Below are 20,840 nucleotides of genomic sequence, written 5' to 3' on the forward strand. Positions count from 1 at the left end.
TTTTGTTATCCCAAATAAATCCTTTAAATTCAACAAAAAAATTTCTTCACTGATCATTCAGGAAGTGAGCGATAACTCCTTCATGCTTTTAAGAGTTGAGTGTTAGAAGTTGAGTGCTTTGTGGCACATGATGCAGAAGTTCCAGTCACATATAGACAACAAGGTAAACAAGCACCATACATGAACACAACACAAAAAAACAAAAAAAACCCAGTAAACTAGCAAAGACAACCCAATGTTTGTGAAAGTTGTTTATTGAACAAGGGGATAGCAGAACATGGTTATGATCTTGGTCTCTCCTTCTTGCCTTTGTACAAGGCCAACAGAGACACATTGGCTACTTTAACAACCTTGAACCTGACACCAGGAATATCACCAACGGCATGACCAGCTCGACCAAATCCAGCAACCAAAACTTCATCGTTTTCCTATAAGAAATAAATGCATTGTTAGGATCACAGAAACAATTTACTATATACTTAAGTTACAATTACAAAAGGACTGACAAATTACAATTTGATTTTAATGCAAAATTTTACAAAAAAAATAAAAATAAATATGAAACTGCTTGAAACTCACATTATTGCGCTTTCTCCACAGCAGCCAATCACAGCTCAGATTTACTGCCACAGCTTAAAGCGAATGTACCATCAGGATTTGGGCTATTTACATAAATGGATTGGCGCCGGAATGAAGAAGCCAATGGCGCAGTCTATTCCCAAGCACCAGCCCAGCATGAACTGGGGCGGTCCTGCTGGCCCCCAGTGTGACGTTCTCCCCTCCCCTCTGACACTGCTCCATTAATTCTAATGGAGCAGTGTCACAGAGGGGATAGTGTTTCATGACACTGGGGGGGGGCCCGCCCACAGTACTTCAAGAACAGACTGGTGCCATGCGCGAAAGACGTGCAGAGATTCACAAAAAGGATCGCACCACCGACATCCCAGCTCCAACTCATTCATGTAAAAAAAAAAAAAAAAAAAAAAAAAAGCTGTGTTCCTAAGTGGTAAATTCACTTTAAGATATTAAACCTGAGCTGTGAGTGGTTGATGTAAGGAAAAGGAGTAAATATCTAGTAGCTTGATAAATCTAAGCCATTGACTTATCCAGAAGAGTGTTACATAGCAAGTCTGCTGTTCAGTTTTTGTGCAGTTGTGAAGAGGTGCCTAATTTCAGGTGCACAATTTAAAAATACTCAAGGAAACTAATAGACTAGACATCCACACATAATGTGATAAGTGACAAGTGACAAGTTATGCCCTACCCACAGGATCATGGGGGCTAACAGATTGATCTTAATTACAGACCCCCGTAAATCAAATCAGCAGGCCACACACAAGCACAGCCACTATCATTTCTCTACAGAACTGCCAAAGACAGCTGAAAGCTGCATTAGTCTATTTTCATGGGTCCTTAGAGAATACATGGAGTGGCAGCCCATACACTGCTCAGATTTTGGGGTCCCCAGGGGTCATACCCTGCCTTTGATATCAAGTTATGCTCTATCCAATAAATACTGTGGATTGGGCTTGACATGTCAAGATGAGCCCACACCATTTAAAAATGAGGGAGAGCTGCAGTAAGTGATCTAGCAAATGACATCAAGATCCAGCTGACACTACATAGCTTTAATTAAACCTTAAATCTTATCCTGGTGTAAAATAGGATAAACACACCAATACAGAGGTCAAAGTGGTCTTCTTCCACTGGAGTATAATTGTTTTTCTGATGGACACCATGCATAGTGTTATATGTAGCAGGAAAACATTCAGAAAAGTTGAGTAAATTTTGAACATGTTCGGGTTCATCCAGACCTGAGCACGCAGCATTTGATTAGCAGTGACTGCAGCTCTAGGGAGTCCTTAAAACACGGATACCGCCTATGGCTATGGTTGTTGTGCTGCTGGATTCTCTTTTGTTTGGAAAAAATTTTGTACAGGGATCGAGAGGAGCAAAATTACATAGCTTAGTCCAATTTTGTGGTATGACATGTTTTTTAAGCTAAGGCTGAAAGGATACTATTTTGGCCTCTGTAAAGGCCCCCATACATATTATACTTATGTCAGCTGTACCTTCTACCAGCTGCAGGTTTAGCCATCAGTATGAAGTATGGGAAATCTCCAAAAACTGACAGATGTCAGTGGAGATAGGGGTTAGGTGTGATTGAGTTTTACTTCTCAACCCTTGATCTCCGTTTACTCCTCCCCATATAGAGCACAGGAACATTTGTGTGTACTGGGGGCACTGGGAGAAAACTGTCGGCAGATGATGGGTTACTGAAGGTCTGTGGTCCCCTTAAGGGGGCATTCACACGGCCGCAAGTTTGCAGAAGGGGAAGGAATGTCATGGATTTGTTCCCCACCCAGCATTATGTGTCAGTGTCATGCCGGGCAGGGAATGAATCTATGTCATTCCTTCCCTATCCGTAATATCCGCAAATTTGCGGTTGTGTGAATGCCCCGAGACGGTTTACCCTGCATCCATTAACATGTACTTCAGCAGATTTGCCAACATACACATCACATGTAGACAGTAAATAAGGCCACACTGGATAAACATTGCATTGCTGTGATATGGAATCTGGTGCAGGACCAGTACCCCTAATGAAATCCATAAGAATAAACATAATAGTTGATATAAGAGTAATATTTGTTGGTTATTAGGGTAAAAAATGAAATAAATTGTTAACATGCCGCCAAAATCATATTTACCTCAATGAAGTTCAAGCAGCCGTCATTGGGGACGAAGGCGGTGATCTTCTTGCCGTTCTTGATCAGTTGTACTCTGACGCATTTCCTGATAGCAGAATTGGGCTGTTTAGCCTCAACACCTCTGGAAAACAAGACAGACTCAAATAAGACTTCAGCAGTATACACATCACACTGTATACATTAGTGTAGACTACAGATGATACAGTATAAGTTACATTAGTGAAGTTGCCGCACCAACACTGTAGCCAGTCATCACATTGTTAAGGAGTGATTGAGTCTCACTCCTTGATGGGATGATCAGACAGCAGAACACTTACACTTTTTCCAGGACAATTCCTTTGGCGTGGGAAGCACCTCCAAAAGGGTTAGCCTTAAGAGCGGTCCCCAAGTGGGCCTTCTTGTACTGCTTGTCATGCCATTTCTGCTCACGTCGGTGGTTACGGAGCTTTCTTGCTGTACGAAGACCACGGCACTTGCCTGGGAAAACGAAATGAGCGTGTTACCAGTGTTCAGAGCAGCCTCGGATTTACTGCACTTTACATTTCATGATGAGCTGAAGGCCAGACTGAAACAGCGGGGCAGATTTACCATTGTGACCCAATACTGCTAATATTTACTAAGACTCTTCCAGCATTTCTGCACTACTGACAGCACAGTGACACAGTGGGGATACACCACAGTGACACCCACATGCCTCAATGTTAGTAATGACAGCTCTGCCTACAAATTCTAGCAACAGTGGCATGCAGCTGCCAGATTCCTCTGGATGCAGCTTCTATCCCTGAGAACAAAAGAATCAGGCTGCTAAAATTAACATACCCAATCACTGGGACATATAACACCTGTACTGGTGGGGGGGGGGGTCAAAGTGTTGACACCAACTCTGATCACTAGAATGAGGGCACAGAATTATTACACCCCTTCATCTCTGCACAGCTAAAGCCAGAGACTTACATTACAATTCTATATACTGCGAGCCTTAGGGAACCTGTTTCTGCACCTCCATTCTAAGGGTGCTATTACACAGGCCGATGGGCGCCCGATAACTAAACGAGCGCCCATCTGCTCGATGGGCGCTCACTTACTGGGCCTTTTACAGGGCCCGATAATTGTTTAGCAAGGGCTGCATTAACATTGTTACCGATGTCCTTGCAGCCCTTGCTTAAACTGCATACATTACCTATCCATGCTGCAGGGCTCAGACAGGCCGCTCTGAAGCTGCAAAGCGCGAGACCCGGGGAGAAGACCGCAAGAGGAGCCCTGCAGCCTGGATAGGTAATGTACAAAGATCAGCCACAAACCGCTATTACACGTGGTGATGTGCGGTCGGCATCCGACAATTATAGGTCCAAACCTATATGGATGATCATTGTGTTTATTACACGGAGCGATAATCGGCAGGATAGGGCCAATTATCGTTCCGTGCAATAGGGCCCTAACAATCACAGGGGGCTCAGCATTAAAATCCCACTAGAACAAACGTCTGACATCACTGACGCTTCAAGGGATCAAGTTTCTAAGTCACCACCATCCCAATTACATCTGAGATGAGGGCCCAGAGGTCAGAGCATCACATCACCTACCCCTGGGATCATGGGGTAATAAGCCGCCTCTATAATAGTGCAGCGATGATGATACATAAGGCAGATAGACCCCTGTGCCATCTGCTGGGTGACCCTTAGGGGTCATATGGGGAGGGGGTACAGCCAGAGCACATGGGGGGCTTATTACACGGTAGGGGGCACATATAGCTGGGAAGAATAAGCCTATAAGCAGAACACAGGGAGCCATGTGTGGCCGCTATCAGGCAGGAGCCGCACTCTGCCGCAGTGTGTGCCGGTGATCCAGAGAACACATGCGTTACCGCAGCCTGCAGGGAGCCGGTGCAGCAGGGTATAAGCCGCACAGCCCTGTACACATGGCTGATGCTGGAGCGCGGCCTGTCATGGCGCCTCTCCCCGCACACGGTAGCCTCATGGCGGACAGCTCACGCCGCCTCCAGCTCCCCGGCCGCGCTGACGATGACCAGCGGGAAGATCCACCTCCTCCCCCGGAGCGTACAGCGCCTCCTGCCCGCTCTCCTGCCGTACGGGACCCGCTCCACACCCCGGAGCCTCACTCACCCATCCTGCCTGTCCCAGGGCCGACTGCGGAAAGACCGACTCCCAGAAGCCACCGAGAGACCCAGGCGCTGCGAGGACCCCACCCGGGCTGTCCTCCTCCGTGCCTGACCCGGAAACACAGCGGTTATGGCCGTTACCGCATGCTAGGTGAGCCGGGCACACCGGTTGTCTGTCAGGATGATAATAATATTATACGTAGACGACTGCTGGGTGATTCTCTTCTTAAAATATTGCGACTTCACGTGCACGTCTCAGGCAAATAGGTGACTGAAGTCCTCAGCAAACTACAAATCCCATGATGCTTGGCGTCTTAAAGGTCTTACAGCTGCCCCCGCCTACTGCATGGCTCTTTGGTCATGTATAGTGCGGGAGAACGTGTACAATGATAGAGTTGCTGTGTTGGTGTGCTCCAGCCATTCATACTGAGGGGCTGGTAACCCTGCTGCTGTCATGTTTGGTGTATAGACTCTCTAAGGTTTGGGAAACCCACATGGGTATAAAGCCTTCCTTTAAGAACAATGTAGCAGCTGCACATGCTGCCATACTGACACTTATTAGGGGCTAGAAGGTGAATGGCAGATTGCCCTATGTCTGTGTTATAGGCAGAACCAGGGAGAGCAGCCATTTCCTATCAATACATGGGGGGAGGAGGTGACAGACAGGGCTACTGATAGTGGAGTAAATTGTCAGCCACTGAGTGGGTTTTTAGTGAAGAGGAGAAGAGAAAAAGCTATTTCCAACTTAAAGAGTACCTGTCATTAAAATATCTTTTGACTTGTCATCAGGCATGTCGAAAGTTATTGATTGCAGCAGGTTTCACTGCTGAGGTCCACTGTGATCAGGAGATATATGGTGGTTTTACACGGAGCGATAATTCGCACGATTAACGATTTTGAATGAACAATTTTTTTTTTTATAACGATCGGCGTTTAGACGGAACGATACATTGTCCAGAATATTCGTTTTGCGATCGCTTAAGCCTATCTCACACATAGGGGAAATAGTTGAAAGACTGTTTACACTGAACGATCTGCGAATTTTTTGTGAACGATCAACGACTATTTGAGAACTTGTTTAAAGATCAAAATGAACTATTTTTCGCTCGTCGCTTGATTGTTTGCTGCGTTTTCACGTACGATTATCGTTCCAATTCGACCGTTAGCGTGCAAATTCGAACGATACATCGTTCCGTGTAAAACCACCACTAGCCCGGGAGAGAGCGCAGCAGCAGGATCCATTCTACGGCTGCATCTCCTGATTGGCCAACAGTATTAGGGCCCTATTACATGGGATGATTATCGTGTGAAAAATCGTTATATCGTTTGAATTTAAACGATAATTGTTCTTTGTAATTGCAGACGATTGAAAAATTGTTAGTAGGTCGTTGATCGTTGATTTAGATCTGAACCTAAAATTATCGTCAATCGTTCGCTAATCATTTCGCTGTAATTCCACGTTCGTTCGCACAAGTTCCGCATTTGAGATCAGAAGGAATAAATGATCATAGTAACGATCGCAATAATAATCGTAATAACGATCGTATCTAACGACCATCGTTCTGTGTAATATGGTGAACGATTTCAGGTTAAAGATAAACAATCTTGTTTGCGATCGTTGATCGTTAGTCGTTCAGCAGGTTTAAAAATCATCGGCCACTAACCACGCAAAGATTCATGTAATAGGTGCGCGGTTGTCGGCCGATGAAACAGTATATCGAAAATAATATTTTCCTGTCCACACTACCCAGTATGCTCTTAGCTTCTCTCTGCTGACTGTAGCCGCGCTGAAGCTTCTACACGACTCCAAATTGACAAGCCGCTCAGCCAATCACTGGCAGCGGCACTGTCCCATCTCGGCCAAGGATTGGCTGAGTGGCCTGTCACTGCAGAGACATGTAAGCGGGAAAAAGCCAGGGGACATTGGGAAATGTGGACATGTAAGTATTACTTTATTATTTTCTATATATGCAGCAAGGGCTGCACAGGCGTCTCTAACAATATATATGCGATCGCTAATGCGATTGTTTTCAAGATCGCTTAAGCCCATCTTTTACATAGGGTGAATCTTTGAAAGACTGTTTACACGAAACGATTTGCAAATTTTTAGGGAACGATGAACAACGATTTGAGAACATGTTGAGAGATCAAAATGAACGATTTTTCGCTCATCGCTTGATCGTCTGCTATGTTTACACGGAACGATTATCGCTCAAATGCGATCGTTATTGCGAAAAATCGAACAATAATCATTCCGTGTAAACGCAGCATTACACAGAGAGATGTGCAGCCAGTAACAATGATTTTATTTTACAACCGCACAAACCAACTGACTAGCGGGCAGTTTGCTCACTCGTCAGCTAATTTCTGACACTTTTAGCCGATTATCAGCTAAATAGGCGTTCCCGCTTGTTAGCCATAATCGGCCAGTGTAAACATGCTTTACGGTAGCTTCACACACACCGTATCGCAGTGAATTTTTCTGCAGATCTTCAGCAAATTTGATGGTGCAAATTTGATGCTGTGTTTAGTTATATACATCAAATCTGTTGCGTATCGCAGCAGAAAAATTCACTGCGATACAGTGTGTGTGAAGCTACCCTTAAGACAATTTCCCTTGCATGATAACACTGTATACTTAAATAAAAAAGTTTTATTTATAGTTATATCCCCTGTATATAAAGAGCAAATATTATCCCCATACATATTACCACCAATAACACCAGTTTATAGAAAGGAAATTATATCACCATACATATTACTGCCATACTTTTACTAATACTAACCAAATCCTGCATACTGAGGCCAATATTACCAAAAATACCAGTACACAAGGGGCAAATATTACTGCAACACCATGACCACTACTATTACCTCCATGCTGTTACTTACCAAATCCAGTATACTAAGACCAATGAAACCAACAGTACCAGTTTACCTGGGATAAATACTACCATTACATACTAACTAATGCAGTCACTTACTGACTATTGCCACTATTGCTACTGAATAAAATCCACTGTGCAAAGAACAATATAGCTTTATACAGTGACCATATAGGGGTAGATACCAGCTCTACTCAGTCCCTGCACATCATATAAATGATTAAAGTGCAGTTACATCAAGTGACTCAGGGAACCTCTTCTGTGAATAAATCCTAGGCGCATCTTCTGAGAATCACTCACAGAGCGGAGTCTTTTCTGATCAGAATCGTTCTTTTTACATTTTCTTCTCCGTCTGGCCTGGGCCATTATGTGAACTTTTTCCAGCCATGACTCATCTCCACACAATCTGCCAAATATATTAGGCTTCTCACTCTCGCACCATCTTCATCTCTTTACAAACTTCACATTTCTAATGGCCCCTCTGTGTCCTCATTTAGGCCATGTTCACACAACGTAAGTTCTGCAGTAGTTGTTGCAACAGCCGTGATTAGTTCGTAACCTACGTTGTGCTGCAGGCTGAGGGAATGCAGGTTGTAGTGTATATTATACACTCCGGCCAGTATCCCTAGCGGTGCTGAGAGAAACTGACATGTCAGTTTTCTGCGGCCACTATTCAATGAATAGCGGCCACAGAAAACCTTGTCAGTGCACACTATGGAGCGTGCGGCTCCGGCCGCATGCTCCATTGTGTGCAGTGGGGAGTTCTGATGCGGGCACACACTGATGCACCCGCATCAGAACTCAACGGGGCTAAAGATCATCCGGCCGGTGCAGAGATGATCTTTTCTGTGACCTGCTGTTTCGTGACCCGGCCGGGTCACAGAATGGCCGGTCTCTTACAGAGTCTGAACATAGCCTTACTGTGTAGGCCTAAATCGTGCCACCATATCCTATTAGGCCAAATAGTGTTAGGCACCTCGATACAGTTCCCCTATAAAATAAGCCTCACTGTTCAGCCCCCCTATAGTACTAGGCCTCTCTGTGCAGCTTTCATATAGTATTGGGTTCCCCTCTGCAGCCCCTATATAGTGATAGGCTCCTCTGTATATACATAGTAGTTAACCCCACCTTTGTGCATTCCTTTTATAGTAGTAGGCCCCTGTCTGCAGCCCCCATGTAGCAGATGGCCCCTCTGTGCATCCCCAATATAGTAATAACCCCTTGGGTACATCCCCCATTTAGAAGATGACCCCTTCTCTGTGCATATCCTACAGTAGATGGCCCCCCCGGTGTAGTCTGCCTTATAGCAGATGCCCCTGTCTTCTTTGTAGTCCACCTACAGAAGATGCCTTTTTCTGTGCATCTTCTTTAGTTGAGGGTCCCCCTATAGTAGATGATCCCCTCTGTGCTTCCCCTATAGTATATGGCCCTCCTCTGTGTAATCCCCCTTATAGATGGCCCCCTGTGTGTAATCCTCCTTATGGATGGCCCCCTCTGTGTAGTCCACTATAGTAGATGACCCCCCCTTTTATCCCCCATAGTATATGCCCCCCCCGTGTAGTCCCCCTTAATAGATAGCCTTCTGTTTAGTACCCCCCTCTAGATGCCCCCCTCAGTTTATCCCCCTTATATATGGCCCATCTGTGTGGTCCCCCTTATAGATGGCCTCCTGTTTAGTACCCCTTATAGCTCTGTTTATTCCCCCTTATCTATAACCCTTTTAAGTCCCCCTTATAAATGGCCTCTCTTTGTAGTCCTCCTTATAGATGGCTCCCTCTCTTTAGTCCCCCTTACAGATGCCTAGATGAACTAGATTTAAAAAAAAACAACAACTTGCTCCCCTGTTGCTCAAGCTTTCCCAGTGTGTGGTCTCCTCTCTCTTCCCGCTCAGGCAGCGTGTGTTAGAAACACTGACTGTGCTAGAACTCCTGACCGCCAGCAATTAGTCAGTTGCGTGTGCCTCTTAAAGGCTCTAGTATTAACCTTCTTTATCATAGTTATAGTTTTAATCACCCCCAGCTCATACTCCCTCAAGTGCCAATCTGCGCAAGGGGAGCACTTAAGCTGCCTATAGAAACATGCTTTACTGCGCATGAGCTGAAGGTGATTGGAACTGCCACTGTTCAGAATTTTATGGGGGGCACTGGTAAACCAGGCAGCAAAGTAGGCTATACCCGTGTGTGTGTGGCACAATACTTCACCTTGCCCTGGGTGCTACCAACCCATGCTGCGCCTCTAGGTCTCTAGGTATATATGATGTATATTTATGGTGGTGTTCATGTTGCCATGATATGCTATGATTGGTATGTTCCTGTCACCTAAAAAAAAAAACTTCTGACAAACCCTGCCAGATATATATATGAACAATACACATTCTTCTTGTTTTCTTAAGATTTTAGTGTCCCTTTAATCCAGGGGTTAGCGTGCACATGCAGGGGTGGCACTGTTCACTTCTCCATCTTGCTTGCTAAAAAGGGGCCAAAAATGTGCTCATTGTGCAGGTGGTAGTTTTTTGTAACAGGCAAATGTCTCTCTTTGTAACTCTTTGCAAAATAGAGACACAACACATTGTAATCAGGTGTCAAATGGTCACAATTTTATTTAAAATCACATGACACCAAAAATAGTAGATCCCCGACTCACAAAGAGCCACCCTCCAGCACTCAGGCAAGGAAAAAACCCCTGTGGGGGAAACCTCGTGGGAGCCATGGCTGGAGAGTTGCCCCTCCCCTGGGCTTAGAGGGTGATACCAATATGACATACATTTTCTATAATTTACAGACAATATAACAAACATAGCGTATAAATATACTACACCAGATGTGAGGGAGATCTGGCTGCCTTATCTGTCACCTTATTAGTGGCTGGGTGAAAGCACCTTTTTTCCCTTACAGATCCAGGGCCACCTCTCAAGAAGATGGAGACTCAGTTGAAGAGGTAGTCTAAAACAGACAACCCCATTTCCCCTGATAGAACCTCCAAATTACATCAAGGGTAGGAGAGAGTAATGTAGTCAAGCTCAAAGTCCCCTGGCGCATCCAAGATGGCAGTGATCCAGGCAGCGGGCCTTTCTTTTATGGAACCTTCTTTATGACATCACCGATTGTCCACACAGTTTATGGTTGCCATGGTGACTACAGGAGACCTCAATAAGCTGAAGCATTAACTATTTAATGACTGGTGATGTGCTTACTACAGAGGCTATTGAACTCATATTGTCACTCCTTACCCCCTTATTCTGTGTGCGCTTCTCCACACCATGCAGAAGCTTAGATGCTGCAGATTTGATATATACCCATAAAAAACTTGTCTGTGTCTTCTTTTTGCTCTAAAATTGCTTCATTTCATTGGTGGACAGTGTCAGCTTGATGGGTGTCACAGCAGTTGGTCTCTCTCCCCAGCAGAAAGATGTGGCCCAGCTGCCTTGAAGCCTCAGCTAGGTGACACGGTCCACCAATGAAATGAAGCGAGAGTAATGGGGTGACAGTATCACGTTAACATTTGTTAGCAGCTTATGGTTAGGACACTAAGAATACTAAATAAATAGCTTACAGATGACATGTACAGGTAGTTATAGATGTGATATGTCCAAGACTGGCCCTGTAACTGGGCTGCTGGGAAAACTGCCAATTCCTTCTTCCCCATAATGCTGTGCAGCCAGCCCTCCATATCTATAACCTACAACTAAAAAATGCTGGACAAGATACTAAATTTATCAAAAAGGTACTTTATTGTTACATACAGAAAATATATTTTAAAACCATATTAAAAAAGGGAGCAGAAATCCATACAACACATACATCAGATGGTATACAAGGCAGGAGAGAAAATATATAAATATTATAAGTTCTATATACTTGAACAGATGATGGTATATCACTTGACCCACAGAGGTGCAGAAAGTGCACACAAATAAAGAGTGTACTAAAAAAAAAAAAAAAAAAAAATTAATAATAATACTGGGTATATAATGCTGCAAGTGCAGACTAAAGTGCAAACTTATGTGCAATCTCAACAATGAAATACTAAGAAAAAATACATATGTGTCACAAAGTAATACCTCAGGTCTCAAGAAATGTCCTGCCTAGTACTACCACTCACCCAACGCTGCGTTTCGCCATACAAGCTTTATCAAGGTTGTGATGGGCGTCACAGCAGTTGGTCTCTCTCCCCAGCAGGAAGATGTGGCCCAGCTGCCTTGAAGCCTCAGCTAGGTGACACGGTCCACCAATGAAATGAAGCGAGAGTAATGGGGTGACAGTATCACGTTAACATTTGTTAGCAGCTTATGGTTAGGACACTAAGAATACTAAATAAATAGCTTACAGATGACATGTACAGGTAGTTATAGATGTGATATGTCCAAGACTGGCCCTGTAACTGGGCTGCTGGGAAAACTGCCAATTCCTTCATCCCCATAATGCTGTGCAGCCAGCCCTCCATATCTCCCAACTTTTTGTACGGCCAAACAGTTTACAGACATTTCTATACTTTTCAATGTAGGGATGCATGCACACGTACAGGATCTGCTGCAGACATTGAGCACACTTGCAGAGATTGCAAGGGGTCAAACCTCTGTACCCCCCGCTGATCTCCAGTTCGGGCCCCTAGCTTCTTTGTTATGAATACAGCCGTGGGTACGGCATGTGACCCTTGACTCCATTCATTCCTATGGAGTTGCCGAAAAGATCCAAGTAAGCAGTTTCTGTCTTAGGCTATGTTCACACAACACATCTTTTTGTGAAAAGTCCGCCCGTTGTTGCTGATTACAACAACAGGCAGACTTTTCACTACGTTGCCTTGTGCTCTATGGGATCCCGGCTGGAGTGTACACACATAGTATGGGATATGGGATAGGGGATCCCTTGCGGCGCCATAGAAAACTGAAATGTCAGTTTTCTGCGGCCGCTAGCCACTGAACCATGCGGCCGAAAAGATCATCTGGCCAGTACTGCAGTACCGGCCAGGATGATCTTTTCAGAGACCGGCCGTTCCCTTACATAGTGTGCACATAGCCTAAGGGTGGGTTCATACTGAGGAATTCTCGCTTCTTTCGGCGGCCTCAGTATGAACCCACCCTTAGACTACAAAAATGCTATGGATCGGACACCACTTGTTATTATGTTGAGCGCGGATCTGCATGCAAAAATAAATTTATACTGTATATAGACAAAAAAAGTGCACAAAAGGACCACACCTCCACAAAAATATATACAATATTTTATTAATTTCACAAATGCAAAAAAAATCACATAAACATAGAAAGGCTTAATATCTTATAACACAGAGATAACACAAACACATTAGCCTTTCTATGTTTATGTGATCTTGTATGTTTGGGACATTGATAAAATATTGCCAGACTTCTATATACTTTAGTGGAGGTGTGATCTTTTTATGCATGTTACATGCATCTAGTGTCTATGCATTGTGAGAGTACGGCTATGTTAGTGTCTGCAGTGTATGATATTACGTCTTACATATCTATCACATGCACAGCTCTGCCCTTGTTGCTGCACTCATTACGTATCTGAACACATACATATGTTTCTTCTTTTGCAGTTTGAAGTTAGTGAAACCAATGACAGATTTCTATGGAGATAATCGCTCCGAGACGTGTGACTTCAAAGTGCTAAATAAATTCAGCCGAGCTGTTAGCAAGTGTGGGGGCAGCACTAATGAGGATGAGAACTTCTGCCTTCTATCGCCTCCTATTGGCGTAAGTGCTGTCACATGTCACATGTGATTGGAAGGTCATTTCTTTCATTCTGCTACCCCAGATTAACAAATGTGCATGATCTGACAGGATCTGCTCTATCTCAATGGAAAAGAAGAGGTTCTGCTTCATTGTAGCAATTATTGGCATGGGAATTGCGCGCTCCAAGGAATGGGTCTCTGCAGGGCAGGAGGACAGGTGAGCACACAGCTTCATCTCATGATAGCATTTAATACTCAGAACATGATCATTAATCATTCAGAAGCAATGGAGCATAGAACGAACATAAGGATTTATGTGAGTGCTGTACTTACCCTCCTCATCATGTACAACATATAGAAGTAATAGTGCGGAATATGTCATTTTGTTCCTTTCATGTACCGCGATAACTCACGGAAGACAATGCAGCAAGTTTGTCTGCAGTCCGATGTAAAACCATAGGTAGGAATATCACCACGAGCTGCGCCACTTCATAAACCCAGCTTAGATATGCTTACAAAGTGAGCTCTGCTAAACTAACAGAGTGAGCTCTGCTACATCTGTATAGCTGACTGTATTATTTCTATCAGGACATCAGTTACCTCTGGTATCCAGGTGTCATGTACATCATGATGAGTAAGTGACTGCGCAGTCTATGAGGTTTTCATTTGTGTCTTTGTCTTTAGTGGCAGTCATTAGGATACAGAATATTTATTATATTACACACGTATTCTTTCTATGGGTTTTCACTAGAGACAGTAAACGTTCTGCACAGGTCAGAATATCCTAGAGGTTGGCACGGCTGAGAATCCAATCTCTGGATATAGGGCAGACTGGACATGTGGAGATTTATTTAATCTTCTATTAAGACGACTTTGGGTCAGTAACGGATAAAAGCCTCAATATGTTTGCCGCTCGGTATCCAGAACATTTTAATTAGCGGACGAATAAACCTGCTTAATAGACATGTGAGAGCTGGTATAGGTGACGGCTCCGGTATTAGATGTATATTCATCTAGGGAGTGCTAGGTCTGCAGTCACTAATCCCTTGTGTACACATGATAAAGTGTATCAAAGTGACTTCTATTCTGGTATTCATTCCTGGAGGTATTTCTTGGCTTTTCTTCTATTACATCTATTGTATATTACTGAAGTTATTTTAGGTTCTTTGCTTGTAAAAATTAAAGGGACAGCACACTTTTAGCAAACCTTTCTGTATCAAACAAGTAAAGTGCCTTCTTTATAAGACAAACTGTTACACAAGAAGAGATGGAAGGCTGTGAGTAATTTGAAGGGGTGATTTTAGGGGATTACACCATGTATGTGTGTCCTTTACTATCTCTCACCAGTGCTGTGGCCCTAGTCACATGATCGAGGCGCTAGCATGACAGTCATTGAACCCTAAAAATCTGTGCAGGCCATGGTCCCTGGCAGAACACTTTAAAAAGTTTACTTTTGTAGACAAATAAATGCTCTGTTTAGAGCACCTTGTAGCTGGCAAAAAGAATGGCAGGGCTGCACCCTGGTTCAAAATACTTAATATGTTACAAAGTTCCTTTACCTGCACAGTGATGAGCTGTGAAAACCCTGTATCTGGCCAGACTTTTGTCTGCTAGGATAACATTCAACCTTTAAAGGGGTTTTCCAGGCAAAATATATATTTTGTAATACAGTGTTGGTACTTTAAAAATAAAAAATATGGCATACTCTTTTGCCCTGATCCCTCATAGCTGCCATTGTGATGTCTTCTGGTCCCTACTACATACTGCTTCTGTATATGTGCGCACAAAGAGAGAGCTGTCAATCAATGAGTAGGACCACCCGCTACTTAGCCTAGAATGAGCAGATATTTACATGACGAGCTGTCCTGGAGCCCCCCCCCCCCCCCCCACACACACACACAAACTATACATCAATTAGCTCAGGTACTCCTGCTCCGATGCCTACAGACTAGACCATATTTTCAATATGACAAGTTGTCTTTAAATCAACTCTATCCACCAACCCACCCCACCCCACCAAACCCTTAGTACCATCTGTTTTATAAGAGTAAATCCTTACCGGTCGTGTCTTTTAAAATACGCCCAGTGCCTTGGTTAGAGCAAAAAAATATCTTTTAATCTGCCACGCCCCAGGTCTGAGACGCCTCTCCTTTTTTCCTCCCCACCCTCCTGATCTTTAGGAACCCCCACCCCCAGGGAGGATTTCTATTCATCGCTTGTCTAAACAGTGCACCTGTGTTTCTATGGCACATGTGCACAGTTTAGACAAGTGATAAATAGGATAAATCCTCCCTGGGGGTGTTCCTAATGATGAGAAGGGTGGGGAGGAAAAAAGGAGAGGTGTCTCAGACCTGGGGCACATACACTATAGGCCACACCAGTATGACACAGTGCTGTAGATTGTAGATTAGAAGATCATTTTCTGCTCTAACCAAGGCACCGGGTTCCTTTTTAAAAGACATGACCGTTAAGGATTTACTCTCATCAAACGGATGTTACTAGTGGTTTGATCGGGTGGGTTGGTAGATAGAGAGTTGCTTAAAATTCTTACATATTCTTTAGGCTGCTAGTTTTTAGGTGCATGATCTTGCTGTTCTTGTGCCTGTAAGTAAAGAACGTAAAAGCAACCAATTTATGAAACATGATCCAGAGAGGCACAGCGTCCGGCACTACTGAACCCAGTAATCTTGTCCTTAGATAGTATGTATTATTTCTCAGAGTTTGCAAGACAAATAATAGCGGGGTGCTCACTCTTGCTATTTATACAAAAAGTCTTCAACAATAGAAAGTAAGAATGTAGAGGGCAGGCACCGTAAAACTTTAAACTTTATTGTAGACTTTAAAACATCATGCAAGAACAAGATGTAGCAAGGATACCAGTAGCTAATGAGGTAGCATTACAGCTGTTTTGCGCACATCAGTGTGCATCTACAGACGGTCATAGCACTGACGTGCGCAAAACTGCTGTAACGCTACCTTGTTAGCTACTGGCGTCCTTGCTACTGCTCGTCCTGGCATGATATTTTAATGTCTACAATAAAGTGTAAAGTTTTACGGTGCATGCTACTGTCTTAAGAGTACCTGCCATTAGAAATAACTTCTGACATGTCACAGAGACATGTCAGAAGTATTCAGGCCCGGACTGGTAATCTGGCAAGGCGGGCAAATGCCCGCTGGGCTGGCCAGATTACCAGTCCGTGGGCCGCCCGGCTGTCTTAACGGAAAAAAAAAATCACCGCTGCGACCCGCTCCTGACATGCTCCTCCAATCCAATCAACGTGGGGCCGATGCGGCCCCTCGTTGATTGGCGGAGCACGTCAGGAGCGGGCCAGCCGAGGCGAGGTGAGCGGGCTGTGGTGGCGGGAGGGGGCTGCGGTGGCGTGTCTCTGCCCTGTTATCCCCCCCCCCCCCCAAGTGCCGAGGGCCGCAGACGTGCCGCGCGCAGGCACGTCTGCAGCCACCTCCACCAGGCCCCCAGCGGTGACGTCACTTCCCTGACGCGCCGCTGAGGACCTGGAGGAGAGAGAGGAGAGCCGCCGCCGCCGTGGACCGAAGATGCAGCCGAGGAAGAAGCTGCTGGGAGCGAGGTGAGGTGAGAATGTTTTTTGGTTTTTTTTTAACCCCTTCACATGTGGCCATGCAGGGGGGCTATTCTATATAGGAGGGGGGTGCAGGGGGGGGGGGCTATTCCATATTGGAGGAGGATGCAGGGGGTCTATTCTATACAGGAGGGGGTGCAGGGGGCTATTCTATATGGGAGGGGGATGCAGGGGGCTATTCTATACAGGAGGGGGTGCAGGGGGCTATTCTATATGGGAGGGGGAGGCAGGGGGCTATTCTATATGGGAGGGGGATGCAGGGGGCTATTCTATACGGGAGGGGGATGCAGGGGGGCTATTCTATACAGGAGGGGGTGCAGGGGGCTATTCTATACAGGAGGGGGTGCAGGGGGCTATTCTATATAGGAGGGGGTGCAGGGGGGCTATTCTATATGGGAGGGGGATGCAGGGGGGCTATTCTATACAGGAGGGGGATGCAGGGGGGCTATTCTATACAGGAGGGGGATGCAGGGGGGCTATTCTATATGGGAGGGGGTGCAGGGGGCTATTCTATACAGGAGGGGGTGCAGGGGGCTATTCTATACAGGAGGGGGTGCAGGGGGCTATTCTATATGGGAGGGGGATGCAGGGGGCTATTCTATATGGGAGGGGGATGCAGGGGGGCTATTCTATATGGGAGGGGGATGCAGGGGGCTATTCTATACGGGAGGGGGATGCAGGGGGCTATTCTATATGGGAGGGGGATGCAGGGGGGCTATTCTATATGGGAGGGGGATGCAGGGGGGCTATTCTATATGGGAGGAGGATGCAGGGGGGCTATTCTGTATTGGAGGGGGATGCAGGGGGCTATTCTATACAGGAGGGGATGCAGGGGGCTATTCTATACAGGAGGGGATGCAGGGGGCTATTCTATATGGGAGGGGGATGCAGGGGGCTATTCTGTATAGGAGGGGGGTGCAGGGGGGCTATTCTGTATGGGAGGGGGATGCAGGGGGGCTATTCTGTATGGGAGGGGGATGCAGGGGGGCTATTCTGTATGGGAGGGGGATGCAGGGGGGCTATTCTATATGGGAGGGGGATGCAGGGGGCTATTCTTTATGGGAGGGGGATGCAGGGGGGCTATTCTATATGGGAGGGGGATGCAGGGGGCTATTCTATATGGAGGGGGATGCAGGGGGCTATTCTATATGGAGGGGGATGCAGGGGGCTATTCTATATGGAGGGGGATGCAGGGGGCTATTCTATATGGAGGGGGATGCAGGGGGGCTATTCTATATTGGGGGGATGCAGGGGGCTATTCTATATGGGAGGGGATGCAGGGGGGCTATTCTATATAGGGGGATGTACAGCAGGGGGTCTATTCTATATGGGGGGATGTACAGCAGGGGGGCTATTCTATATGGGGGGGATGTACAGCAGGGGGGCTATTCTATATGGGGGGGATGTACAGCAGGGGGGCTATTCTATATGGGGGGGGGGATGTATAGATGAGGATGTTGCTGGAGCATGAAGCCTAAAATGTCTGTCTGACAGATCCCGTGGAGAGGAGTCATGGCCAGAGAAGCCTTCATGATGGCCGGAGCCAGATGGAGAAGAAAAGGAAAAGTGGACGTCTCTTCATGCAGAGAAGACGCCTACTGTGAGTGACAGGATGTAATTGCACTATAATCACTTATAAGGTCTTCAGAACCTTTATACAGCTGGGATCTACCTCAGTATCAGGGGTGTCAAACTCCGGCCCTCCAGGTGTTGCAAAACTACAATTCCCACCATGCTTTAGCTGTCCAGGCATGATGGGATTTGTAGTTCTGTAACAGCTGGAGGGCCGGAGTGTGACATCTGTGTTCTATTGTCACTGTTCTGGGAGAATATTGGTCTTTATATAGTGGCTGTTATTTGGTGCCAGTATAGTGGTATTATCCAGTCACTGTATGCTGCGGGCAGTGGGCATGGTGTGATGGTATAGTGGTATTATCCAGTCACTGTATGCTGCTGGCAGTGGGCATGGTGTGATGGTATAGTGGTATTATCCAGTCACCGTATGCTGAGGGTAGTGGGCATGGTGTGATGGTATAGTGGTATTATCCAGTCACTGTATGGTGAGGGTAGTGGGCATGGTGTGATGGTATAGTGGTATTATCCAGTCACTGTATGGTGGGAGTAGTGGGTATGGTGTGATGGTATAGTGGTATTATCCAGTCACTGTATGGTGGGAGTAGTGGGTATGGTGTGATGGTATAGTGGTATTATCCAGTCACTGTATGCTGCGGGCAGTGGGCATGGTGTGATGGTATAGTGGTATTATCCAGTCACCATATGCTGAGGGTAGTGGGCATGGTGTGATGGTATAGTGGTATTATCCAGTCACTGTATGGTGAGGGTAGTGGGCATGGTGTGATGGTATAGTGGTATTATCCAGTCACTGTATGGTGAGGGTAGTGAGCATGGTGTGATAGTATAGTGGTATTATCCAGTCACCGTATGCTGAGGGTAGTGGGCATGGTGTGATGGTATAGTGGTATTATCCAGTCACTGTATGGTGAGGGTAGTGGGCATGGTGTGATGGTATAGTGGTATTATCCAGTCACCGTATGCTGAGGGTAGTGGGCATGGTGTGATGGTATAATGGTATTATCCAGTCACTGTATGGTGAGGGTAGTGGGCATGGTGTGATGGTATAGTGGTATTATCCAGTCACTGTATGGTGAGGGTAGTGGGCATGGTGTGATGGTATAATGGTATTATCCAGTCACTGTATGGTGAGGGTAGTGGGCATGGTGTGATGGTATAGTGGTATTATCCAGTCACCGTATGGTGAGGGTAGTGGGCATGGTGTGGTGGTATAGTGGTATTATCCAGTCACTGTATGGTGAGGGTAGTGGGCATGGTGTGGTGGTATAGTGGTATTATCCAGTCACCGTATGCTGAGGGTAGTGGGCATGGTGTGATGGAATAGTGGTATTATCCAGTCACTGTATGGTGAGAGTAGTGGTCATGGTGTGATGGTATTACTCGTATTATTGGTAATATTAGTGTTGTATATAGTGGATTGTATTCAGTCACAGTGTAGCGGTATTAGTCATTATGTGGTGATAATGGCCGTGCTCATGGTGGGGTGATATTATTTGTTACTTATATACTGGTAGTATTGGCAGTATTGGTGGGTTTGCTTAATAACAGTATGGCAGTAACGGGTACACTATGGTGATATTTGCTTACTGGTGTTATTAACTATGACACTGTTATCATGCACATAAAATTCTTACCTATGTTACCATTATATATCCTTCAATTTTTCATGGGGCCCTACTGATAGATAGATGGATAGATAGATAGATAGATATCCAGTAGGAAATGGCTATCTAGCAGCTTATTATGTAGCTTTGACCGCCATTATATGGTGTGCAAACATAGTCAGGATAAAAGGGATTTAAAAAATATAGTAACTTTTGTCCAAAAACAGCACCATCCTGTCCTCAGTGTATGGTTATTACAACTTGGCTCCATTCACTTCAATGGAACTGAGCTGCAATACCTCACACAAACTGAAGAAGAGTGTGGCGCTATTTCTGGAAGAAGGTGGCCATGTTTTTCTCCTATAAAGGGAATCTGTGAGGTCCATACCAGGTCTAGGGCTGTAGATCTCAGCAGACAGGTGTGAGGGAGATATCACAGACAGGACCTTTAGTCCAGTGTAAACTTATATAATTGTCCTTTTCATTTCCAACTAAAGTTTCACAACAGCAGCGGCAGCAGCAGCCCCACCCTATACGTCCATCAGTCAGAGCAGGAAGGGGCGGGGCAGAAGGTGCTGCTGTGGCTCCACCTCTGTGACACTTCAGCTGGTAATGAAAAGAACGATTATAGA

The 20,840-nt window shown here is 45.4% G+C and overlaps 2 protein-coding genes across 7 annotated transcripts in view; one reads left to right on the top strand and one right to left on the bottom strand.

Annotated features, from left to right (window-relative positions):
- Positions 1-236: 236 nt before the first annotated feature.
- On the bottom strand, positions 237-4,943 carry RPS23 (ribosomal protein S23). Its single transcript, XM_069962877.1, has 4 exons — positions 4,835-4,943; positions 3,029-3,188; positions 2,712-2,832; positions 237-428 (listed from the first exon to the last, which is right to left on the bottom strand). Exons 1-4 carry the CDS (start codon positions 4,836-4,838, stop codon positions 282-284), a joined length of 432 nt encoding a protein of 143 aa, XP_069818978.1. The 5' UTR covers positions 4,839-4,943; the 3' UTR covers positions 237-281.
- The window catches only part of LOC138786136 (V-type proton ATPase subunit S1-like protein), a 41,646-nt gene continuing 25,699 nt past the window's right edge, over positions 4,894-20,840 (top strand). Inside the window, exons 1-4 of one of the 6 annotated variants that reach the window (XM_069962873.1) lie at positions 4,928-4,981; positions 10,610-10,652; positions 13,278-13,434; positions 13,522-13,629. In XM_069962873.1, coding sequence (XP_069818974.1) covers positions 13,394-13,434; positions 13,522-13,629 — 149 coding nt within the window. In that variant the 5' untranslated portion in view covers positions 4,928-4,981; positions 10,610-10,652; positions 13,278-13,393. Of the gene's footprint in view, positions 5,098-5,207; positions 5,310-10,609; positions 10,653-12,319; positions 12,410-13,277; positions 13,435-13,521; positions 13,630-20,840 lie in introns of those variants that run through there. The other 5 variants (XM_069962872.1, XM_069962871.1, XM_069962874.1 and 2 more) reach the window with 5 other exon arrangements.

The sequence above is a fragment of the Dendropsophus ebraccatus genome, chromosome 3, assembly GCF_027789765.1.
Source record: "Dendropsophus ebraccatus isolate aDenEbr1 chromosome 3, aDenEbr1.pat, whole genome shotgun sequence".
In the NCBI taxonomy this organism is placed as follows: Eukaryota; Metazoa; Chordata; class Amphibia; order Anura; family Hylidae; genus Dendropsophus; species Dendropsophus ebraccatus.